Source organism: Lagopus leucura, unplaced genomic scaffold (genome assembly GCF_019238085.1).
Source record: "Lagopus leucura isolate 7727_CA_CO unplaced genomic scaffold, USGS_WTPT01 Super-Scaffold_73, whole genome shotgun sequence".
In the NCBI taxonomy this organism is placed as follows: domain Eukaryota; kingdom Metazoa; phylum Chordata; class Aves; order Galliformes; family Phasianidae; genus Lagopus; species Lagopus leucura.
Window position 1 is genome coordinate 77,204,337 of NW_024962252.1, and position 27,351 is coordinate 77,231,687.

The window sequence follows — 27,351 nt, forward strand, 5'->3', positions numbered from 1 at the left end:
AGATAGGATCTTCCTGTTTCTTGTTATGCCAGAAAAGCTCTGCAGGCTTCCTCTCCTATGCTGTTGAGTACAGGAGTTGTCGTTAAAGAACTTGCTCTTGAGTACTGCATGCATGGAAAGGATGTTTATATATATAATCAATAAAGCGAACTTGTGGCATCAGCCAGTCTGAATGACAACTCAGCAATACGACCACTAAGTTCCTGACACCTGAATACAACTAAAAAGAACCAGGAATTAAAAATATCATCTGGAATACTGAATTTTAACTCCCTGAAGAAAGGTCCTTTTCCTGCCTAAACCTCATTTCCCTTTCACTCTAAAATTTCTAAAAATACAAATGAGTATTCTTGGATGCCCAAACAAGCTAAATAAAAGCTCTTTTAGAACATGTTTCCTATTGTATGGGTCCATAAATGGATTAATGGGCTCTACTCATCAATATATCCAACATAGCTACTATTACTTATGGAAGAGATGTCTACACTCTACACTTACACTACGCAATGCTCAGATAGAAGTGTTAAATAGTCACTGAAATAAATTTAAAAATACCTTTAATTCATTTATATCTCAGAAACTCAATAAAAGAACACTGCAGACTGAAAATCTGAAAGAAAATGGCACCACTGTTTGGCATGCTTTTTAATGAAGTCTACTGCATCATGCACGATGCCCTTTTGGCTCAGGCATGACATTGGCAGCTGTGGTTTGTTGCCTATTCTACTGATGGGAAAACTCAAGATAATGTAACACTTGCATCTTTCTTTTACCACCTTAACTCTCAGTGCTGGAAAACGTAACTTGAGACTGTTCTATCAGATTTATTATGTATTATTTACCTGTACTATACTATGCAGTATTTTTTGTATTCATTACAGAAAGCACATCCATCCATCTGATGGAAATGCCTGTTTCCTCTGTCTTAGAAACTGCAGCATATTTAATTGCTAATAAGGTAGTCAGGCAAAGTAAGTCACTGTTGCAAAACACTATGGAGAAATAATGCGGCTTGGAGAATTTTAATGTCATAGACAGTACTTTCAGGTATACTGTTATAAAGAAATTGCATAAATGCTGCAGTATTGGATTGTATCTTTGCAGATGTGTTATTTAAGAGGACATTCCCACTAAAAAGAGAACTATGCTCTACATCATTTACATTTCTATATAGTTTTCCAGTTTTCTGCATAGTTTTTCACTCTTAACACTTGCCACAAGCTGTATTATGTGCAAAGATGCCCACCTCATTGAACACCATCTTTGGCTCATGAAATATTAAAGTTGCACTTCTTCTGATACTGGAAGAGTATCTTGAAAAATGGCATAATATGCTTTATCCTCTGCCTACATTCTTCCTGCACATCATCTTTGGTATCATTAGAGACAGGATACTGGGTTGAACAAACTTTTGGCTCTTTTTATGTCTTTTTCAGTATTTCATGAAATCAAATCCTTATATTACCTTTTATGTGGCTCCCTGCATAATTTAGCTTTCCAAAAGAGTATGAAAGAAATGTCATAAAAGGTTCAAAAAAATTACATTTAAAGAGACAAATTACGAGCACACAGAATAATGAAAACTGATAAATACATGCAGAATTCTTAATTGACGTACATTCTCTGTTCAATGCATTTTCATAATCTTTCCTAAAAAGGAAGCACTTCATGGTTACTTATTGATTTATGTAGGCACCACACAGTGGTTTTTTTTTTGTTCCAAATGACAAACTGAAGTTACCTGAGCCAGGCTTTTCCAATACCTATTGAAAGTCATTATTTGTACAGCTCTCTGCACTGTCTGGGTTTCTGTAGTTCTATAAATGCAACAGTGACCTTTGAAAGCATTAACTGGATCTACTTTCTGTTCCATATTTTCCTGTTTCCAGAACATGATAAATTTTTAGCAAAGCATATGCTTCACGCAGCTGAAAACCCTGGCAATTCACAAGAATGAATTAATCAGACAACAGGAAATACTGCCCAAAAATGTAATGATTTCAGCCATCATCTGAAGTAAAGCAGTGCAGAAGAGAAGACAGGCTCTTATCTCTAAGACATAGGTTTTTTTTCTACACTTCTGGGTGCAGTTTGAAGGAGTAGAATTGTGTGTGAATATTTTAGCACTGGGTTTTTAAAACAGAAAATAAGTGCCATAGATTTTTGAAGAAATATCAGAACTAAAGCATTTAAAATTACTTATCATGGCTGATTACATGATGATTTTTACAAAAAATATATTTACAGAAGTTTATAAAATGGATCCCCTTCATCCTTTTATCTGCTGAACTAAAAGTACCTAAAACTTCCTTTCTTGTGCAGCTGGCAAGGCATATGTACTCTAAAGAGCAAAGTTTTTTCCCAGTACAGCTCACCCGTACGTGTCTTACTGATCTACATTTACTGTTTCTAACTGTCAGTGGAAGTTGCATATACTCCAATACCTAATTTCTTCCTAGTTCAGACGGAAAAACAAGCATGCAAGCGACACATCATTTGATCTACCCTGAAGAGTCATTTCTCTTAAATGCTAGGTTTGTGTTATGGATCAGCTTCCTTGCCATCTTTTTAAGGAGATAAACAATGCACTGAATACTTCCGAGCTTAAAGAATGGCCTTGGACCCACCCGACATGGGAAAACAAAGAAGCCCTTTACTCATTTCCCCACATATAAGCATGAGGCTAAACACTACTGTAATAGGCAAAAGCAAACCCTTCTTCAATAAAAAAGTGCTTGTGTATGTGTTGCTGCTAAAATTACACAGGACTGAAACTGACATAAAATGGCATTAACTCGAGTCTTTTAATTCTTCTAATGCACCTATTAACATTGTAAAAATAATCTGATTGTGGTGTGGTTTTGAGAAGCAGAGATTAGAAGAAATCTATTCTAAGTTACACCCTACTTGAGTTTGGTCTGCCTCATACATGCTGTATGTGCAGATGACATTCTATGCCAACATTAAAACTATTCAGTCTGGCCCACAACAATATATTAAAATGTGAGATAAGACTGAATTTAAAATTATTAATGTGCACATTTCAAAAAAGCAACGAACATTTTAATAAAGACGCAAACAATTATTTTGTAAATTTCACTTTTTTCCCATGACAAAATTCTCTTGTGTACAATTATCAACTACTAAGCTTACTGCTATTGCAAAATAAAACAAAAAATTAATCCATGAATCCCAATGAGGATAATTTCCTGCATTTAGGAAAGAAGCTGAAGAATCAAATTTGATATATAACTTCCTTTTTCTCTTCCTGTGGGATGAGTTAGTTGTTTACTTGTATGAGCAACACCTAAAAAACACACTGTGAAATGTTGTCCTATTATCACTTATGTAAAATGGACTTTCTTTAAATAGTTTCTTAAACAGTTAACCAGCATAAACAGGGCGTCCTGACGGCAACCTGTGTAAACATTATGCTTCCACTTATTTTAGAGATAGGTTTTATCATTATAAATTCATTGTTGTATGGAACCCATTAGAAGTAAATTGTGAATAGTGCTTTATGCTGTAAAATACAAGGAAGAGCACAAAGTGTACTAGTAGGGCAACAAGAGTAATGAACTCAAGTATTTACTGACCAAATAGTAGGGGGAAAGGAGTTCTGCACCAGGCCTGAGATGATCTCAAGATGTGAAGAGGAAGAACAGGAAAGAGGGTCATGGCACATGGCTGCAGAGTGATACACCCTTGATACAAAGCCATCAGGCATATTTCTTTCAAGGGATACTGTCATAACATTGATTACTAGTAGTTTTTCCTACTCCTCTCTCCCATGCCAAAACTAAACTAAAAGCCACAATTGCAGGATTTTTTTTAAAGCATCTTTGTCCAATTATCCTGTTTAATGATGGGTACTCCACTGGGTACTCCATTCCCCCCCAAATTTACTAAATTAGGTACATCCGAACCAACTAGCATAATGTTAAGACAGAAGTAAGACAAAGCTTCTATAGTGATTTTATAGACCCAGTAAGTGATGGATATCCTCCAGTTCTATTCAAAATTGGCTACCCCCTTTGCCCTGTTTGGATGACAACATTCCCAGTTCCTCTGATCTCTGCTTAAAGCACGGTGTACAAGACAGACAGATTTGCCAGGAAAGTTACTGGCAAAGGATACGATATATTCTGAAAAACTCTTCCCTCAAACATGCCTCAACTGGAGCAAGAAATTTTTCTTAAGGGGAAAAGTGTGCAGTGTGTAGTTCCAGATAATCTGTTCAAGAGATATGCAAACAGTACTGAAAAGGGTCCTTACCTCCACCTGTTATCCTTAAGCCCTCCTGTCTCCACATGATCACAGCAGAACTAAAATTATGAAGCTGAATTTTACACTTGGCTGCACTAAGATACATGCAACACCACTGGCAGCATTAACTCTAAAAACCTAATGTACCGGCATTAGGTAAATAAAATCAGTACAAATTATAACTCACCCTCAACTATTTCATGACAGTAGTTACACTGAATTCTGGCTGCAGATGCTGAGTCAGGGCTATTCCCAGGGTTTGTCAAGGCCTGAAAAGGTTACAGCACAGCAAAAAACATGGAGCTGCAGCTGCAGCTCTCACTTTTATACATGCAAACTAGGAACAAGCCCTAGCTTTGAGAGGGTGTGAAAGAGTCCTGTTCAGTTTGGGTGCTGCATCACAAAATAAAAGTCTTTCCGGTCTGAAAGAGAAGCATTTAGACTTTCCTGATTGATGCCTTCTCTATGCTGGAAGAGCAGTTTCTCCTACAGACCCTTGATGAGTCTGGCTGCACTGATAGCCTGACTTGAAGTGTAACACTAAAAGGACTAATGTGAACAATGAGTCTTTAGTGACCTAACCAGGCTTTAATAATCTTCAAGAACAGCTAGCAATAACTGAGCAGCATAATAGCAAGTTTCCAAAACCGGGTCATCATGCTGGAAACAGGGGCTTGTGTGTGTGAGAGAGACAATGATTACAGTATTTAATCAGCAGCTTCACCGTTCCAACTATTTTTGACCACAGCGTCTACTTTTAGACAATAAACTGATTACAGTCAATGAATTCATGCTCTGTAGCAGTCAATAAGAAATTCAAATTTAACATATGCATTACTCAAATGTTTGAAAAACCTTTTTCTGCCAAAATTTCCTACATATACAGGACTTTGATGGTACGATAGAAGAGATATTACTCTAGCTTTGAGGGTTTTGTGACGTGTTCTGAAGAATGAGTTCACTGCAATATTTGTGATATAGAATGACTGTGGAAAACAATTTGGAACAAAAAGATAGCTACTATTGTGCACATTCTGTGTATATACATATTTAATAATACAGTTAAAATATTCAAAAGAATTTTGAATATAAATAAGTACAGATGGATATAAAACACCTACCATTTTATTCTACCTTTTTATTGTAGTTAGCACTTTTCACTAAGAAATAATTATCAGAAAAATTTCTATTTAGATTGCATTAAAATATTTTAGCACCGAAATAGCTAAAAATATAGGGGCTAATTTGGTCTTTTGTTATACACATGTACATATCTAGTGAAGCAGGGATAATAAGAAACAGAATTGGGACCTAAAAAGTTCTAATTTGACACTAATCAGTAATAAAAGGCAATGCAAACTTGTGCTAATCTGATTACACCCATATAGCAATATCTACATAATGGCTTTAGCTGCTTAGCAACAAAAATACAAGAATACCAGATAAAACAGATTATAAACTCTGATTATTCCCAGATGAATATTATAGTGGCCAGTCAGTTAGGTCAATTTGCACTGTATATAATAAATGGCACAGAAGACATTTGTTTTTTTGTACAAATATATGTAAGAAAAAATAAGACTAGCTTTTACATTAGCCAAGACAGTTTTGTTTAAACGTTACAGTGCTTCTCCTTGAATTAATTTAGAAAGCAAGGCTTAAGGACATCATAAATATATGAGTCTCTTCCTTTACACTTCTACATTTCCTGACAAAAGTACATCTCTTCAAAAATGTAACTTCATTTTATATCTTTTGAAACATTCTGCCTTTTGATACTGATCCTACAGCAAAACACTACTATAGTATTGTACTACTGGACTTCCATACCCTCCCTAGAAGCATTTAAATACGTAGGTCGCCCTGGAAGTAAGGTCTCCTATTCATCTCCATGGAAAATACAACACACAAAAGGAGGACAAGAACACTGTTTGATAGAGCAAATTCTCAGCTACAAAATACAATTTTTCAACACAGTCACCACCACCACCAGCTATGCATTTTCATCAGCAATGAACAAGAGTTTGCATGCTGTGCTCATAACAATCTGCAACTGCAGATGTGACCCACTGTTGCTATCACCACCACAGAACTGCACCACCCACTGCCTCACTGTGCTCACATCCACTGTTTGGTCTCTATAAACATTCAGCAAGCGTCAATGAATGTCAGTGGGTGCCATTTATTTCCACATGGAGGATTTCAGTTCCATACCTTTCCTTCATGTGAACATCAATGTCAAACACTGTTTTGTCAGACTGCCCCTCTGCTGCCAACTGCAGCACAACAAAATGTAACTGAATACTGACAGAATGGTTCAGTTCCTACTGCCTCACTGCCAGCATCCACCTCTAATGTTATGGGCCAACATAATACGATAGCAGGCTTTGCTTTTAGAGCAGCCCTCATTCAGACCATGAGTAGAAGAAAGACTGAAAGAAGACTTTTGTTTTTGACAAAGAGATTTCTGATGCAGAAAGAAGCTCAGAGATATAGCAAAAATTAGAAAGTAACAGCGTAACTGCTGAAACTGAAACAAAATCTCCTAATTCTTGGCTTTAAAACCCATCAGCCCAAAGCAATCTAAACATTGTGCAAATGCACTCAGAGGAGTGGTACCTGAAACACAGCACCCATACAAAGAAGTACTAAGCCTCTAGGTAGATCATAATAGTTAATAGATAGGCATAGTGGTAATAGGCTCATTACCACCTATTTATAAATGTCCCTGAGGTCTTTCACCGTTATGTGGCTACCTTGCAGTATCAGAATATAGAGGAAAATCAAATTGCATTGCAGGTCTGTTCCAGAACTATGCACAATGAATAGATAGGCTGCAGTGAACATGAAGCCAATTGCATGGAAATAAAAAATTGTTTTTAGGGTTGGATAAGTCTAACATTTTAACTGTAGTAACATTTCTGACTCACTGTAGCCTTAGTTCAATTGTTTTCTCCAAGAAAAATAACTGTAATGCTAAGGGCCTTTATTAATTCAATTAATTCTTTATAATTCATTATAAAAATTGCTCTATACTTGTAGCACTCTCTAGTACTCCATACTATGACTGTCCAGAAAGCAATTTTGTTGAAGATAGTAATCTAAATAGAACAGGAGGGCCTAAGTCTCAAATTTAACTAATTTTGTGAAGTTGAATAAAAAAAACAAATGGTAGGTGTTAGAAGCAGTAGCTCTCTAGTGTTTTAAATTTATTATGATTATCATAATCTTCCTATCTTAAATATTTTTTAAAAAAAACACATTTTCTTTCTAATTTATTATAAAAAATGGAGTGTGAACATACATATGTATATCTGTATATCTCATATGATAGAGTTCTACAGAATTTTAATACTATAAGGAAGGTTCAAAAGGGCAGATGAGGAATAAAATGAAGGTATATATACCTACATTTTGTGGAATCTCAACTTTCCAATGAAAAATCTTTAATATTCAGAGTTCTAATACTTCCAACTACAAACAGAATATTGCATTCAAGAATGCCTTCAGAGAACACAGCTCTAGTACTTAAGACTCCCTCACCAGCCATCTGACTGAAGCATTATCAATCAAACCTAATGCTGACACTGTCCCACAGCTGATCACTGAAGCAAGGCATAAGGTTGAAGAGAAGAGGAGATGAAAGAGGGGAAAAGGGCAACATCAGAATTGTTGTCAGAGAGACAGAATATAGAAGAGAAAAAGAAGGTAAGAGGAAAATGTGGAAAAAAAGAAAAAGTATGCAAACAGAAGTAGACCTAAACCTTCCCTTTCCCCATGTCTGACATTTTCTCAATAAAGGACATGAAGCTCCTGAATAAATCAAAGATGATGATAAGAAACAGTAAGCTCTTACAGAAACACTGTACACTGTATGCTGAGCTTTGTGCAAGTTTTTGCGAGTGTCATATATAGAAAGCAAAATTCTTTATTTACATCCCAGTAGACAGATCGAAAGTTTTGCTTATAAATTTAGGCTTACAAAGCAGGCCTCTGAAAACACCGACATTTGCTTTGACCATAGTCTGGCCAAAACAGAAAGGAATCATACAGGATGTGACATGGTCTTAGAATGTATGCTTCACTAAATCACCTGAACTCCTTCTACATAAAAACACACTGTGTCAGCTGTGGTTGTGCCAGTAGATTTTACACTCTTTCTAATGTGTGGGACTGGGTCACAGAGTTCATACCTCAACTACTGCAGACAGAACATCATATATCAGCCTTACACACTTTATCTCAAGCTCTAGAACAGAACCCAGCTCTCTTGACTTCCAGGTCACTGTAGAGGACCACAGCACTCCCTAAAGTACAACATTTATATGCATATAATTTAAATACAGAATGCTGATTTTCTGGCTCATATTTGATGGAATTAGAGCAAATTGGTTTCATCAAACAAAGTTACGGAGCTAAGCAAATAGGAAACAGAATTTGTATTTTATAAATAAACTTTTAGGACTTTATTAGTCTACCAAATGAAGGCTCAGTTTCTGAAAAGTACATTTAATTCTCTGGAAAACTTTGACCTGTACATAGCTTTGAGATTAATTGAGTGAAAATATGTGCTTACAGTTAAACAGGAATATTTTGATGAATTGAGGCCACAAAAAGATTACGATGCTAATCCTGAATTTAGAAGAATTATTCCTGTATTTAAATTAGTGATGCATATAAGCTGTTGTTTGTCCCAATGCCTGTAACTTGCAGAATTTTCATCTGCAGATAGGAAAGCAAAAGGTAGGTTTGGATATACAAAGCAAAAAACAAAGTATGTTGTTATTAGCCATTATTTGGCACGATTTCTGAATATTAAATACTTCTAAAATACGATCTTCTATTTATTTGTGATGAAAATCACGGAATTTAATAAACAATACCAATGAAGATCAGCTTTATGGAAAAATAACCTGAAGCATACTGACTGTATGATGCACGTTAGGCAACTTTTCTTTAGTAATAATGTGAAGACACAGAGGGAAAACACCGCAATACCTAAAGCTGAACTCTTACATTTAAATTTTTGTGGAAGAGGAACAAAGCAAGCAATTTTATTGCATAAAATAAACCTCTGAGAGCTTTGGCAATGAATACTGAGTCAACCTTCCCATTAATTAGGGTGTATGCAACAAATAAGCTTGACTTGAAACTTAGAGTTTAATTCCAGCATGATCACTTCAATGACCAGTTCTGTAAAATATAGCAGCAATGGTCTGGCATACAACTGCAATGTAAGTAACTAGATACTACTGTTCAACACATTTTAAACTCTACTGTACAATGGCATTTCTCTTAGTAAAGCTACTTTAACCATAGACCACACTTGTTCTATGGTTAACAAGCTTTCTTTATCTGTTTTTCTACTAAATGCAAGCAAATCATTAATTGACTCATTCACTTAGTATTGTTTCTTTTTTTTTTTTCATCCATAAATATTTTATAGCTTTAACAGACATATTTTAATTATTAATTCCTATTAGAATTAATTTTAGCTTTTACATTTTTGCTTCCTCATAGAGTTCTTTGCAAATTGCTTGTAGGCTTGAAAACCACTGATTTTTCAGGTATGGACTTTGCATTTGATTGGGTACCATTCAATGCAGTTTTGATTGCCTAGTGTCATTGGCTTATGATTTGTAACTCTATAAATTACTTAACTATCAATTATTCTGATTTCATGAAAAAGGAACAAATTACAACCTTGTTATATCTTTTCACTGCAAGAACAAAGTAGCTTAGTTTCTTCGAGTAAGAGATCTAGGAAGAGAGAAGACACTAAGAATTTCTGAATACCTTGCTTTGATAAACAGCCCTGGCGAATGGTGAAGAAGACAAAAAGCACAATACAACAGAGGTGAGAACAAGTGGAAAAAAACAAAAAACACAACAACACAACAAAAAGGAATAAAATTTCCAGAAAGCCAGAGTAGTAGCTGGAGAAACTTCTAGCATAACTCACTTTTACTGATATGTTCTGCTACATGATACACAGCAGTGATACATTTATTTGTGTTTCAGAGTGTGCGGTTTTCTTTAGCCCTAAAGATTCCTCTCTGTTCACGGAGTTTATCCCTTAACCACACTACAATCTTTCCATCACTTTCTTTATCTAAAATCGCCATTATGTTCAGTGACAGGAACACATTTTACAATATTTAAACGAACACACAGGTATTCAAATGAAATTAAAGTCTCATTAAGTGAAAGAAGCACCCCTTGTGGACAACATGGAAGAATCTTCCTTGTACATGGCTTCCTTGTAAATGGCTTTCCTGGGCCATTTTTTGTGTATGTGTGTTTGTGTGTGTGTTAACTTCAAAGCGTATAAAACACTAATGCTTTTTCTGTAATTTTGGAATTTTCAAGTCATAATAGGCATTTGTTATTTGAACACGCTACAGTTTTGCTTCTACTAAACTGGCTTTTCTTTTTTTTTTTCTTCCTCTGGCTTTCACACTGTTCCATTTATTTTTCCTGACAACTTGTAAATAACTCTGAACAAGCACTTCAGTAATTCACTTGTACAATGCACATTTTTAGCTATAGCACAGAAGTGATTGGCAATATGTACACATTTATGTAAGCATACACATATGGTAATATGTACCATTATGTACTCTTATTTTTGTTTAATATTCAAATTTAATTATTCCTTTAATCTAACAAATATCTGTTTTCAATAAATTGATTCAGCTGCTCAAATGCAACATCTTAATGAAAGAAAATAAACCCAGTAGTTTGGATCTATATGACTGGTAATTGAAGGAAATTACTTTTCAAGTATGTTATTTAAATTTTGTATATAAACATATATATATATATAAGCACACATGTGTGTGCATATGTATATTTACTAGATTTATTCCCTATAAGTCAAAAGCTGATCACGTTGAAATGAATGGCATGTTTAGTTTGATTGGCAAAGTTCAAACGCTTATGCTTAGAAATAGTGAACGCTTTATTAGACAATTTGAAAATAAAAGATGCTTCTGGTAATTCAGTTGTACACAACTGATATTCTATTTGCAAGACAGATTCACCTTATGTACATTTTGTCAATAAAGCTCTTTGAACAATTAAGTAAAAACTGTCAGATAAGGTGAATGATGAGAGAAATAAGGGGCAAAAGCAATGATAAACAGTAACAGTCCGTGACATAAATCGGATCTCACTCAGTTAGACTGATTGGATTCAGAGATCCTAGATAGTCAGCCACAGCATCCAAACATTTGCTTCATCACAAAGAGCGAATGCAAAACATATGCTAAAACAAGGAATTTTTAAAGAAAAGTTACTAACAAAGAAAACACCATGGGAAAAGGCTCTCATTATCGGTTCCTTCCACCTTTCCTTCTTCCTGCTGCTCAAGTAAATGGCCAGCACTAGCGTTATAGGACCTTATTTGATAGGCAGCATACATTGATGTTATACTACAAACTACAAGAATGAAACAGAAGAGCAGAATGCCATAATCTTATTTCTAACAAAATCATTTTAGAATTTTCCCTCTGAACATTAGATATTGAAAACATTTGCACTCAATTCAATAGATGTACACATTATAAATTTATACAAGAAACCCAGAAAATGGCACCTCAGCAGTTTTTTGGGGGTTTATTTATTTATTTATTTATTTGAACTCATTTACTGCCATCTCCTGGTACTTACAGGGTAAGTGCTTTTGCTACTTAGCAGCAGCCAATACTCCCATTCAGCGCTACTGAAATGTTGAAATATCTGCATCTGCTCAGAAATGATTTTGCATTATGGCTATACTTTCTACGCTGCTATCTGCTAAGTACTGGAAATATTACATATTGTATTGTGGGCACAAACTGGTAGAAGGCTCATGTAGCTTACCTTTGTCTGGAAGCAGCAGTAAAGTTGTGTTAGGTATGGATGTTTCCGTGCTAATGCCAGAATCCTCTTTTCTGTCATTGTGCAGTCTACGTCATCATCTTGAAGTATGACATCTTTCTTCAAGACTTTCACTGCATATACTTCATCTTTTCCTTTTAGTTCAGCTAACATTACCTAAAACAAACAAAAATCCAATGTACACAAAAGCAACACATACCATAAGTGGCTGTGTATGAGTTTGAACGCACTGAAAATACAATGAATAAATAATGCAGCAGTGGAATGTTAGTTACAATTTTATCAAGGCAAGTATGTTTGATTATAAAATTAAATAATTGTAATTTTAGGGAAAGATCTCTCTGGTATTCTTTAAATTTGAGACAAGCCATACATAGTAGTTGAGAATGCAGAGGATGAGAAGTTTTTATTTCTTTATTTGTATATCTTAAATTGTCCCTATTAATGAGAACTCAAAAACTAAAAAAAGAAGGAACATAAATTAATTCCCTCCTTTTAGCTCCTATTTTTGCTTGTGAGACTTGTATGTGACGAACCTGATATGCAACTCCTCACATTACCCTGGCCACTTTAGAACTCTTGATTTGAACTGTCACAATTTAAGATTCAAGTTCTGTGCTCTGTTGAAGGTTAGTTCTGGCTTGGAGCCAGGGCAAGCTTCAGAGAACAGATCAGAAAACAGGCAGACAAAAAAGAACTGCTTCAGCACTGTGCACTTACATCTGCAGTTCCCATATATCAAGGAAGGAAGAGAGTACTTGTGAAACAGATTCACGTTTCAGTTCTTTTAGGTTACATAGTGCATAACACTGTAAAAAGAAAATCTGTAAGCACTGTAAATAGAGCCCCTTCTAACCTTGTCAATTCCCTATTGTGGGAAGGTATCTGGTGAATTATGTCATACCTAGTCTTTCCAGTAGCTTTTGAACTCCCCTATACTCACTGTATCACGTAAATTGTTCAGTGAAGTGAGTAAATTTGAACTGGATATTATCTAGAGAGGAAATGAACTCAGAACTGCACAGTGTTATTCCTGGGCTGATTTTTCCTGCTTAACCAAAACTATTTCAGTGATAAAATGAAGGTCAGGGAAGATGTGGGTCCTCTTTGGAAGGAAATTGGAGACCTGGTCACAAGGAATACAGAAAAGGCTGAGGTGCTCAATGACTTCTTTCCTCTATCTTCACTGGCAAGGGCTCTAGCCATACCGTCCAAGATTCTGAAAGCAACAGTAAGAACCTGGAGAAGGTAGATCTGCTTGTGGTAAGTGAAGATCAGATTTAACCATTTAAAGAACCCGAAGGTGTGCAAGTCCATAAGACCCAAAGAGATTCATCCACGGCTTCTGAGAAAACCGGTAGACAAAGTTTCCAAGCCCACTATCTATCATATTTGAAAGGTCATGGCAATCTGGTGAAGTTCCCACTGACTGGAAAAGGGAAAACATAACCCCATTTTCAAGAAGGGAAAAACAGAAGACCCAGGAAGCTATGGGCCAGTCAATCTCACATCTGTGACTGGCAAGATCATGGAGCAGTTCTTCCTGAAAACCCTACTAAGGCACATGGAAAACAAACACAAGGTGATTGCTGGTAATCAACACGGCTTCACCAAGGGCAAGACATACCTGACAAACTCAGTGGCTTTCTATAACAGAGTTACAGCATGAATAGATAAAGGAAGACCAACTGACGTCATCTACCTGGACAAGGGCAAATGGATTAAAACTGGAAGAGCGTAGATTTAGACTAGATAGCAGGAAGGAATTCTTTACTGTGAGGATTATGAGACACTGGAACAAGTTGCCTAGTGAGGCTGTGAATCTCCCCTCCCTGGAAGCATTCAAGGCCAGGCTGGCTGGGGCTTTGAGCAACTTGGTCTACAGAGAGGTGTATCTGCATATAGCAATGAAGCACTGACAATTCTTTTTCACAAGACTTGACCTTAGTTACTGTAATGAGACAGAGCATGGAAAATTCCAGCTGATCAGCAGACTGATATTCATGACCATCACTGCAAAGGTGGCTTTTACCCTATGCATAAAGTATGTAAGAAAACCATCAAGGTGAAAACACTTTCTGAGTATCAGTATGAGGATTTTCCAAGTTGTACAGTCACAAATAAGTTACATACCAAGGGGAAAAAAAAAAAAAAAAAAAGTAGTATCTACCTACCTTGCCAAAGCTGCCTTTTCCTAATACTTTGATGAAGTTGAATTCCTCAAGGCCAATTCGCTTGGTCTGTGCTTGTTTGACCTCCCCATTTTCACCATTCTCCCCGGGTTTGTTAAGCTGGTTGTCTGCTGATGTTGTAGCGGTTGCCCTGTGCTCCTCTCCCCGGTTGTCAAATGATAATGCTTTCCTAATGTTGTTTTCCAGCTCTTTGATTTCTGTGGAAACAAGAGAAAATTTTAAACGAACACAATCTGTATTAGTCTGTATCAGTTTGGAGTGCCCTTGAAAGCATTCTGCAGCTAAGTATACATATTTAATAAACTATTTCTTCACTTTACAGTAATCAGTTAAAAACTTGCTGCAATTGGAAGAGCAGCCTTTTGAGATGAAACTAAGACACCCAAAATGTGAATGGTAAGTCAGAAGAGGGGCCAAATAGTCATTGTAGTGATTTTTTTGGGTGTTTCACTACCACGGAACAGTACTTTGTTTTGAATCCTCTGTCTTCTTGCGGAACTTAATCATCTTCCTGCTTGGTTATTTCAAAGCCATTTCTTCAAAAGTTCAAAGGATAGCTGGGCATCCCAATCCTTGGAAGCCAACATGAGCTGAGTATCTTACTCAGCTCCAGCTCTTATCAGACACAAGTCAATGAAGTATTTGACAACTTGTTAGTGCTCCTTCACGTGGCAATTGTATAGATCTGCTAAATGGTTTTCAAGGCTTCTAAAACACTAAAATTCAGTGAGTCCTGATGGTTAAAGTACCTCAGAATCTGCCTCAAGCTTTTACATAGTACTTCTGCCTTATGGCTTTGGAAGCAAAAACTGGGTATCTAAAAGACTGAAATGTAGAAGAGTATACAGACAAATTCTTTATTCTAATTTTAACCAAAACATCAAATATTTCAAAATTATTATATAATTAATATGTTGCCTCTGAAACCTAAAGGTTGAGAAATTTTAATCAGTTCTGGATTCAACTTTGGCAAGTTTTCCCCTTAAGGGTGATAAATTTCTCAACTAATTATTGTAAATATATGTAAAATATATTGAAAATTATATGTAAATAATTTTCAAAGAACTTAACACAAAAATATTCATCTTCTTTTGCCTTGATGGAGGATACTGCATTCACTAGTTGACAGATGCAGTGGTACAGAAGACGCATTCACAGACAATTAATGTTCAAAAATACCAGCTGGATCAGATTCTAAGCATACTGCTGACGTACGTGTTCTGTCAATCGAAATGTTCAGCTCAAGAAAAAAAAAGTAATATCAGTGACAGATAACAATATTTGTCTCTAAATCCTACAGAGAATGCATAGGAACTCTAGCATACCCTAATTGTGTGGAAGCTTTTATTATCATAAATGTTCAAATGGAACTTCAAAAAGCTAATTTTAGCTAAGAAACTTATTAAAAGACAAGAGGCGTTTCTCAGATAGATCAGAACACTTAGGTTCTGCGGTACTATTTAAAATGCTATCACTCTCACAACAGCACAACCTTCCTATATTAAGGTATTTAGTTAGGCAAGGACTCATCTGGTAAACTTAAAATATTTTGAGAGTTTTATAATTTTACCTTTCACAGATTTTAAAGAAATGAGAGCAAGTCTTAAAAACAAGTTTTTACACGTTGTATCTTTCTCAGTAAGTGCTTCATTTTCTCGTAGCTACTTGGTTAATCAGGTTCTACATAGGCTGGAGGTGCTAGCTTTTTTACTCCTTATAAAGAAGGGCAGTAAGTGACAGTATGTATTAGAAAACAAAAAGTTCAACCTTGATCACATGGAGAAGTCGGTGCTGACTTTGACCTGTCTTCCTCTGATGATGTGCTTCCAGGAACTGGTTGCTGATTCTCTGCACCTGCAATTAGCTGAACACAAAACCAAAAAGGGTACTAAGTTATAAGGTCCTCCAGAGTTGGGCACTGAGTGGAAATTTATCGATATTAATTCACAAGTAGAAATATAAAGAAAACTGAAGATGTTCTAGCCCTACTGGCTCTCACTGGCAGAACCTCAACCATCAAGAGATGGCATCACACCAAATAAAGACTAGAATACAAACAGAAAGAACCAACAGTTTAAAAGAAAACAGGTTCTTCAGATGAAATAAATGTAATAATCATATCCACTGGGAGAGAAAGTTTTAAAAAACTACCCTGAACCCGTGTAGAAATCAATCTAATAGGTACATTTAATTATATATTAGCAAACATTACAAACTGACTCCTGGAGTAACAACATGAAAATATCTTTTCTCAGGAGTCTAATATCAATTAATTTCTGAGTCTTCTCTGTTTCTGTACCATTTTGAAACAACATACATGAGTTCCAAGTACTCAATAATTGGAAAAATGTAAACAACAAAGGGACAATGTTTTATGAAATTATGCCTAACATTTGCCTATTCCTGCAAGTGAGAGCAAACTGAGATAGAAAACGTGGCCACATTCTGATCCAGGATATGCAAGTCCACAATAACTCCAGTAACTTTGGATGTAGTTGGTTGGCTTTCATTTGAAGAAGATCAGTCTAGTTCTTATTATAATAACAATAATAACTCTGGAACCATCATCTGATGAGCAGTTCCTTTTTATGTGCATCAACACGTTGTTCATTTACTATCACCTATTAATAATGCTATGGAGTAGCACAGTGTCTCAAACAATCAGTTATGCCAATTCTGAGTCAGAGACACATTTATGTTTTTACTGACGTGAATTGATGTGTCGGATATTGTCTCTCTGTCAAATCTCCCTTCTTAGATTTAAAAAGGGGAAATATTTCCAGACTACAGAGTCTCCAGCTCTACAAAATTACATCAGCTCAAAATAAATTTCATACTGAAGTTCAGAATAAAAGAGTAACTCAATGGCCAAAGGCTTAGTTATGCACTAACTTTAAAAATAAATAAATAAATAAAAAATCTTTTGTGCTAATCAAGTGAATGGGATTGAACTCTAGCTTGTGAATCTACAGCACAGCCATAGTAGTGTCATTTTTATACCAAAATTACCTTTTTCCTCCTCTGCCCACTATTAGTGATCTTATCTGGAGTAACTCCAAGATCAGCAAGAACTTTAGCTATGCCTCTAGCGTCCACTCCACAGTTTGGTGCCACATTTGTTTCACAGCGTCGATGTACATTCATCTTGCAAACTGCAATGAAATGTAAAGTAACAAAATAGCATAAATACTATCTTATCATTTTGTCTTACTTAAATCAAATCTCATTGGATCTACCAGTAGTTTTTTCAAATAAATATAATTTCGGTAGAAAAATACTTAGCTGGATTTGTAATGACTATAAAATGACCAACCTAGTTGTTATTCTTCTGCTATGAAAATGCAGAACTTATCGTTCTCATACAGTCTTCATATAGTCCCCAGACAGGCACAGGAACAAATGAAAACATCTGACGATACTATAAAAATCCTATTTAGAATTTAAAATAGAAGAATTTCTCAGAGCTTGGACTTTAGACATCCATTTGCTCTCATATGTTGTTCCTTGCTCATTTTTACTGAGGAAAATGAATTCCTACTGCAGGCAGGCCTAAAAATTATCAGTGCTTTAAGTTCTTTGGTACTTTCAAACACTCTCTACCCTGCAAATGGTAATCCACTTACTAAGCTCTTTCTCTTAAATACCATCTCCAGAAACTAGCATACCAGTAGGAGGTCAGTAAGGTTACAACGAGTAAGAAGTAGGGAGAACATAGGTCTATTAAAAATAGCATAGAGTGAGGAAACATGGCTTATTTTAGATTTCACTGCCCTCTTGTGGAATAAGGCATAAAGAAAGCAAAACAGCAACTGTAGTTAAATGATAGATAAACACTCAAGTGATCCAATTCCTCACTTCATTATTTATTTTTTTTTTTTTTACCAAACTCAAAAAACAAAAACAAAAAAAGCCCAAAACCTAACAGTTTTATAAACCTGCGCTTTGTTACATTGTTCCTCAGTGGCAGTGTCACTGCATAAAAACTAAAGAAAGAAACATTTGCCTCAGACGATGACAGCAGTGCAGATAATCTTTGGAAGTAATCACGCACTTCAGAAAGCAGGTTTCCAAATATATTTCTATTTCCATGTATGTTTCAGCTCAGATGGAAAGCAAAAAGAAATTGCTACACATGATACTTTCAGTGTATGTATATTCAGTGACGAAAGCTAAGTGATAGGATTCATAAGAGAGGACTCTGAAGAGCTGAAAGCAGGAGATTTCTGCGTATTCCAACTTCATGAATGCAGTGGGAAAAAAATACAAAACAAACAAAAACCAAAACCAGGAAAAAAATAGCTCTGCAATACACTTTTCATGGTATTAATAATTACACTGGGCAAGCAAGAACACCTCAGAACATGTAAATATTGTTGAACACTTGTTAAAAAAAGAAATGAAAAGAAAGCAACTCCAGCTTGGAAGAATATTAGAGTTCATGAAGATAATATTGTATTTTCATATGCACATGAGACATAACATTATTCTCTGTTGTTGAGAAGGAAGGAATGATTGTGGTACCTAAGAGAGAATATGCTAGTGAACTAATAAACTCACAGGTTAAGTGGAGAGATACTATAGTTCTGATTAAAAATTAAGGGGAAAAAAAAAAAATCAGATTTAACTGAAAAAACTTTTCTAAACATATCTCCACCGTAATTAAAATAGCAATTGGAACAGAATCTTTAACATTAATAAAGAAAGAGAATTTCAAGTTATTTTATCACTAAGCACTAGCTAGAATCACAAGGTTAGGATGAATTTCACATCTCTTAGTGTTCATCACTTAGCCATGAAAGGTATGTCTTCTTTTACTGATCAGCAGTATGTGACATGAAACATTAAGTCTGACCTTCACCTATAATTATGCCTCATCTTAAATAACTGCAAAAGACAGTTTCAGAGGTTACACATTTAGATGTAAATAGAGGGCTGCTGTGAAAGTAATGCCTCCTATTTTATGATGCTGGCACACAGTGTCAGAGCAGACGCTGATGGTACGGCAGCAGAGGTTGAACCTTTCTACCAATACCCCGTTACATGTTGTTGCTGTGTGACAGATGACAGCGGAGGGGCAGTCTGACACAATGGCTTCTGACATGGAACCGCATGTGGAGTAAAGGCATGTATTTGAATTCTTTCATGTAGAAAAAATGGCATCCAGTGACATTCATCAACACTTGCTGATCGTTTATGTAGACCAGACAGTGGATGGGAGCACAGTGGGTGACGTGTTTCAGCAGTGGCAATAGTGACATTGGGGCACCTCTGCTGGTGCAATGTTTACAAAAGCAACAGTAAGTTCTTATTCACTGCTGATGAAAACACACAGCTAACTGTGGTGAATGTGTTGAAAAAATAGTCTTTTGTAGCTGAGAATTTGCTCAATCAAATCATGTTCTTGCATTCTACGTATCTGTTGTAGTTTCCACAGTAATAAATAGGAGGCATTATTTTGAGCAATGTTTGTACTTATGAAGATGACCCATCCATTCATAAAGGTATAATGCAATGAGAGTCTGTAATGTTTGTTACGTACTACCCTCTAAAGATCTGACAATCTTTATGAAATCACAACACTAATTGCAGTACTTTGTTTACTGTTTCTAAAATAATATTGTGTTTATATTGTGTTTTCTCCCTTTTAGAATGTTCTGCTGTTCCAAAAAAAGCAGATATGGAAAGCCCAATAATTTCTATCTGTCAGCTAAAATAACACAAATATTCCTTCTAGGAGTTGCTTCATATACAGTCCAGATTATACAGCTTTTCAAGCACAGAACATATTGAGTCTTTTGTTTTCTTTTTCTATATGGTGCTAGACAGACCACCACAAAACATAATTCAGCTAGATATCAAAACCTCTCATCTTCTGGATGTAGACACATGACTGGTTCTGACTAGCCTTCAATACAGAAGAAAAGACAGAGTAATTTGGAAGTAGCAGCATTTTTTTAATTAAATCAGAAAACGTCTTGCCAAATCTGCTACACTCACAAAGAGAAAGAAAAGCTATAAAATGACACCCTTTACCTTTGCATTGTAAACCTTGTCTCAAAAGACCCCAGAGCAATGAACCACAGTGGTCACAAAAGGTGGGCACTTTGTAATTGTGAATGCTAAACTTGTGAGGCATGTTGACACTGAAACGCTGCGATCCCACTTGCTGAAAAAGAAGAGCACAACACAATTCATTCTAATTAATCTTTCTATACTCAGTGTACAACAAGGCCTTTTATGTTTTAAAATCACACAGAATTTTAAAAAAAGTGAAATAGCCATATGCTCAAAATATGATCTTTGTCCAAGAGAAAAAGTATAAAGTATAGTTCGTAGTACTTCTGGAAACAAAAATAAAAACAACATAGCTATCAGGAAAGATCTCTTAATGTGGAAAGCAAGGAAGTCACTCCCAATTGTTTGAGGAGCAGGAGGCAGAATACAGGACTAAGAAAGAGTTATATATCATAACCCATTTGCCTTCTCATATCTCACTGTTCTTTAGATGATGAAAATGACAACAATTAATTGTGTTTAGGGATTCCAAAGTTTGATTACATACTAATTAAAGGATGTCACTGATAAGTTTTTATGGTGGCCACTGTACAGCAGGAGATTTATTTCAGTATTTTTCCTTCCCTTTCCTATTACCACTGGCTTCTCTCCAATGATTGAGTAGCCATTCTAAACAATGAAAGCATTATATCAGCAAACCATGCAAGTCTCCACCAGTCTGGAGCCTGGGAATATAAATCCACACAAGATTTCATATCTTCCTGTGGATACCATGCATAAACAGCACTAGATAAACACAATCCTTTATCACAATCCTATACAAGAGATCAGTTTTTGAGCATTAAATACTTACTGTGAACCACATGTTAAAATGCAGTTCTAATATGAAAAATGGCAGTGGAGCACCCAGGAAGAATGAGAATATTCAATGTTTCAGACAAATTCAAATCAAAGTTACAAGACTGGCTCAAAACCATAGCTACACATAGCTTTCCTGATATATAGTCTTTTAACAGACTGAAATAAAAATATACTTCTTCTGCATGGCCAATGAACTGGGATCATTCACATCCTGCCTCATCTGAGCCTACAGTGAAGGACGGGCCCATTTTGCACAAATCTCAGCCATGAAGTACCTTGTCATAATAGCATTATCTTATATAGTTCCAGGAGCCTTCTTTAGTGCTTGGACAACTTCTGTTCTACATTTCAACAGGTTGGATGCAGTCTTTGTAGAAGTTTTATGAGCAACTGCGTGGGTTTTTTTTACTTTGACGTAAGATATCCAAGCTTACTGCCTATCCAATCTGCTAGTAACTCACCCACACAAAAATGTAGTGAAATGTTTAGCCTAGAGAAGTGAAGGGTTCACGGAGCCATCATTTCAGCCTTCCAGTACCTGAAGGTAACTTATAAGCAGGAGGGGGACCATCTATTCACACAGATTTAATAATGATAGGACATGGGAGAATGGCTTTAAACTAAAAGAAAAAAGATTTAAGTTAGATGTTAGGAGGAAATTTTTTACTCAGTGGGTGGTGAGGTGCTGGCATGGGCTGTCCAGAGAGACTGTGGATGCCCCATCTCTGGAGGTGTTCAAGGCCAGGTTGAATGGGTCCCTAGACAGTGAACTGGTGGGTAGCAACCCCACCTATGGCAGGGGGTTGGAACTGGATGATCTTTAAGGTCTTCTCCAACCTAAAACATTATATAATTCTATAAAAAGTTCACTAATTAAAAATAAATTGTTTTATGGTAATTTCCATGTAAATTAAACTATTGTCATAATCTGCCATTTTAAAGTAAGTTCTATGTCACAACAGGACAAGAAGAGCACAAAGAAGTTCACAAAATGTATTGATTAAATACAGAACACAACACTAATATGAACAGATGAAAGGCAGAATCTAGAAAATGTTTTTTTAATAAACATTTACCTCATCATGGGTTTCCTGTTTTTTTAAGCCAGCACACTTCGTTATTATAAGTTCATGGCATCTCTTGTGGACTACACAAGTGCAAACTGTAAACAACAACAAAAAAAACACCAACAGATTTAGGAAAAAAAGATTTCATAAACTCATTTACAAAGTCAGAAGACAATGGACTTTTGAGAACAAGGAGGGTTAAGAAAACTAAAGCATATCTGCCAAAATCTCAAGATGTATAACCACTACTAAAACATTAGCAACGTTTTTTCCTGATGTTTTCATAACGTTTGATTTATTTGATAAATAATTGATTTCCAAATTATAAGAGACCCAAATGTAAAAAACAATTATTGTCTGAAGAGACTCCAGTGAAAAAAAGATACAAAGGTAATTGATTGTAAAATTCAAAGAAGGTGAACTCTCCTTCTGTAATATATTACCAAACATTGGTAAAATAAAAAGTGTTTCAAGAGGCAGAAATATTTTTGTCAATATTTATACTGATTACTTAAGCAATTAATAACATTTGCAGATACAAAAGATTAACAATTGCAAGGACTATAACACTATAGTATTCAAGGTGATTTATTTGAGGAAAAAAACTGCATAGAGGTAAAAGAATGAATTTTATTTTCCTCTTGCATTGGTCATTGCTGAGAGAAAAAAAACACAAAACAAAACTCAGGGAATCTCAACTGTTCATTAATGCAATATTTCTTATTATAGCATGTAAAATCATTTATTGCATTTATTTATTAACAGTGAAATTTCATCAAGTCTTTTGTAATGAAAAATCATCACTAACTTGATCATTTTTACTTGTCACATGAGAATTAGCTGATAAACATCATCCCAAGAAATGACTGCATGAAAAAAATTAAGAGTACAAGAAATTCAGATGAAAAGTTGAGTTCAAAATGAAGCATTTGTGCAGTCTTTGCTATAACCTACTTTAATTATGACCTCTATAATTACCTCATCTATTTAATTACAGTCTATGCAATTACCTGGCATTTTCAAATAGTAATTCTTAAGTTGAATAAAGACTTAAGGAGAAGGAAGACAATTTTAAAATGCATGAGATGAAAAACAAAGAAGCCTACATCCCCAGACATGCCATTCCAGTTGAATGTGCAGAGAAGAGAGGCTAGGATTTGCTGTTCAGAGATGTTAACTGTGCTGCTATTTCACATATACTGCCTACGACCAAACAGTCTTGGAAATCTTACTGTGACTTAAAGACTGAATCTTTGGTGAGACCAAAATATTCAAAGTAACTTGTGTTAAATCCTCATCGTTGTACATATAAATTGCTTGATGATAATATTATTTATTATTAATATGTTACAACATATGTATTCAAACTGTTTCCCCATAGACTTTCTCTTACCTTGACATTGGTATCCCTGTTTTCCTATTACACCCCTGAAAATAAAACAGTGTTTTAGAGAGCAGAATATATACCTATAAAAATGAAAAACATTGGGCCCCCCCCCCCCTTTTTTTACTAGATATCTACAGTCTTAAAATAATTAATTAATCACTAATCTGATATCTGCATTCCTGTAATGAGATTAGTTCAAGCAGGTACCCCATTTCAGTCACTAAGCAGTATCTGGTTGGAATACAGTCTGTGAAGAGATTCAGAAGTAAAGACATTTACTATAGCAAAAAAGGTAAAGCCAAGGGACACAGAGAGAAACTAAAACGGTCACTGAGCAATTTTATAAATTGACAAAAGACTGCATTTGCCAATATTGTTGCTTGAAATCATCTTCGCTAACCTAAGGCCTAAACTGCAGACTTTTCTTAAAGAATGTAGTTGAGTTCATGTACAGTGCAATTACATGGTTTCACACTGATGAAGACTCGTTCACTTCACGCTCTTACAAAATTCTACTTATGGATCACATCAGATCTTATATACATTAATGTGCAAATCAATATCTCTGGGTAGCTGTGGAAAACATCAATAGAATCATTGAAAACTCAAAACCAAATTACTCCATCCTTTATCTGAAAATTGTGAGTGCTAAACATGAACTTTTTTTCTAAAAGGGAGTTCTCAACATATACTGCAATGACAGAGACTGCACACTAAGTATCCCTAAGATGGGAACTTCAGAAATCTAATGTCCCCATATTCCTTTATCTTCAGTAACAGTTGTAGAAGCTTAGCATTTCCTAGGAGAAATGTGGTAGTACTCAAGTTTCTAAATAAAAGTTCAGACATCTTGGCAAAATGTAGTTGTCCAGTAATAGTAATAGGTCCAAATTTCACACCTACAAATTTGCAAAGAAAACCAAACCAAAGTTACTTCGTACCATATAAAATCTCTGCAGTGTGAACAGTATGTTGGCTGTCTAAGGTAGGTGGCCATAAACTTGTGGCCATTGACCTGATGGACTCTGCGTCGTACAGCACCCTGTCGTTTTCTGGGACGCATCCGCTCCCGAAATACACGTTCTTCATTGTCCTTGGGTGCTGAAACAGAAGAAAAAAAGATTAAGAACTGGCTGTATGATTATGGTCTAAGCTTCAGGCTCTAGTAATTTACTTAGGTACTAAAACACTTTCAGCAAAATTTTCAAAGGAAAGAAGCTGTTACTCTCAACCACTTCCTGTTTGGTTGTATATGAGATGTAATGGTAGAGGAAACAAAAATTAAAGTTACTATATCTCAGGTATGTCTCAGAATGAAAACCTTTGGAAAAATCCATCATAATACATTGGGTGCTCTTCCTAAAATATAATTTTGAAAAGTATTACTAATACCTCCATTAGTCTATATTCACATTAGAAATGAAGAATAGTGTACAGTCATTAATGAAAGACAATACTTCATGAGCATTCCTAGAACTACCCATATCTTTTGAAATTAGAATACCAGACTTAGGAAGGCCAAAATCCAATCATGCACTGAATCTATGCACCGGCCTTCCTAAATCAGTAAATATAACACTAAAGTATTAATACTTTTTACTCAGCTAAACGGAATCATTATAATAGCATAAAGACATGTAGAGTTAGACATCTCCAAGTACTAATGCAACATTTAACAATAATGCACTGGAAATAAATCATTGGAGAACGGCTCAAATCTGTAGCAATCTCATTGTGTTACAAATATTTAACTAGTCCCTATTTTTGAGGAATTAATCCATTAAAATAACTCACAGTGTTGTAAATTTGAAAGATATTTATTTAGAAATTCTTAGAAAATGATTTTAAATTAAGCTGATGAAAACAGTGCAGAGAATCAGAAATCAAGATCAATTTCTTTCAGTGCACAGCAAGGGCAAAAAAACCATAACACTGTCGAATTCATTTACACCCTAGAAATACCATGTTCCTTACACAGTAATATCATACAGAACATCTCAATTGAAAGTGTGATTTCACCCCACCAGATCCATCTGTGGGATGGCCAGAATAGCACTCCTTTTATATTCTGAGTTTTCAGTAAATAAGTGCTGACTTACATGCAATGCTACTCCTTTGTTTATGTCAAAGAGCAATCAAAATAATGGCTCTAATTCTCCTTCAAGAAAGAGATATGAAATAATAACTAATCAGCAATTAGGCTTATTTTTGTGCATTAGGTAAAATTCCAACTTCTAAGAAATATCACAGTCTATTGGGAGAAAAAACACTTTTCACAGAGTAAGCACAGCATGTAGTTGGAAATCTTATCAAATATTCATTTCCAGCTTCTGAATCAATTAATCATTTTAAAATGTCACTGGAAACCTGTCTTTCCTGTCTTCAAAAAAAAAAAGCTACCGTGAGAAATGATTCTATAGGTTACATGGAACAGCTCTTCTGTTCATCACCCAGATTTTAGAAATTGCTGACATATGCAGTCTGGATATGAGAAAGCTAACACACTACTCTCTTGGAGAGGTTTCACAGACAGTTATCTGTTTTTATGAAAAGAACAAGATGTTCTGAGAGTGCACAGCTCACAGTTGGTATGATAATCAGTCTACAATGTCACTTTTCTCCTTTTTGCTTTTTTTTTTTTTTGGTCTCAAAAGTAACTGTTAACAGACAAAGCACATGTAATTTTACAGAGCAGATGAAAATCTTTTGACTAGATCAACAAAACATCATAACAGTAGGGTTAGTTTTTGTTTGATTTTTATCAATACATCTCTAAAAATAATTGCATTACTTAAATTTCTATCCCGAATGCTTTTATGAAGCTTCATTTTTTTCACTTCCAATTTTTACAGTTAAAATAACAGACTGGCGTCTTTTTCAGAAATGCACTGACTTGAAAACTGATAAAAGCAATACACCAGTCCTGAAATTTCCAGCTTAAACAGCAGGTCTCCACCACACTGGCCATCAGCCTTTCATCAAATAGATCAAGGCACAAGAACAACAAATCCACCCAGGAGCTTTATGCTCAGTTTTCCTCTCAGTTTACATTTAGTTCTGCTAGCTCGGTTGCTATTACTGTTACTCAGTGAGAACACATCAGCAAAGCCTTTCTACAGTCTTAAAACTGTCTTGCACAAATCACTGTGATGTTCAGAACAACAGACTTAAACCAAGGCAGTTACTTTCCAGGTGATTCAGGTCAGGATGAAGTGCCCACAGCCCAAGGCTGTAAGTCACTCCTCTATAAGGAGTCATTCCACTCTATAAGCACTGTGAACACCTTTACTTTAAATCCATTTAAGTCATATGCGACCAGTCGCATCAGAGACATACATTTAGAATGTACATACTCAAGACATCCTTTAAAACTGAGCCCCCAGATTTTCTTGTTTTTCGTGAGCAGGAAAGTCACAATCTCAGAAAAGAGTGAGTAGTCAGGAAAAAATGGAAACATCTTGTTGAGAGAGCCAACTAGCATTTTCAAGTCTTATTTTGGAAACTCTGGCAACACAAACAAAACTGGCCTTTAAAAGCTATTTTTAAAGGAAAAAGTCTTACACTGGTATATAACAGAAAATACTATTAAGATATAGCACAGTGTCCAATCACGTCATTTATATTCTTAGCAGAGGAGTTCAAACGAAAATTAAGTGAACCTGCCATAGTCAGGCTACAAGCA

At 35.5% G+C, this 27,351-nt stretch overlaps 1 protein-coding gene across 2 annotated transcripts in view; it reads right to left on the reverse strand.

The window, feature by feature from the left end:
* Nucleotides 1-27,351, reverse strand: part of PRKCE (protein kinase C epsilon) — a 271,611-nt gene that overhangs the window by 77,375 nt on the left and 166,885 nt on the right. For both annotated transcript variants that reach the window (XM_042887118.1, XM_042887126.1), the window contains 8 exons: nucleotides 24,611-24,770; nucleotides 23,676-23,710; nucleotides 22,292-22,377; nucleotides 20,373-20,505; nucleotides 17,349-17,491; nucleotides 16,107-16,203; nucleotides 14,322-14,536; nucleotides 12,130-12,303 (listed from right to left, as the gene is read on the reverse strand). In XM_042887118.1, coding sequence (XP_042743052.1) covers nucleotides 12,130-12,303; nucleotides 14,322-14,536; nucleotides 16,107-16,203; nucleotides 17,349-17,491; nucleotides 20,373-20,505; nucleotides 22,292-22,377; nucleotides 23,676-23,710; nucleotides 24,611-24,770 — 1,043 coding nt within the window. The remainder of the gene's footprint in view (nucleotides 1-12,129; nucleotides 12,304-14,321; nucleotides 14,537-16,106; nucleotides 16,204-17,348; nucleotides 17,492-20,372; nucleotides 20,506-22,291; nucleotides 22,378-23,675; nucleotides 23,711-24,610; nucleotides 24,771-27,351) is intronic.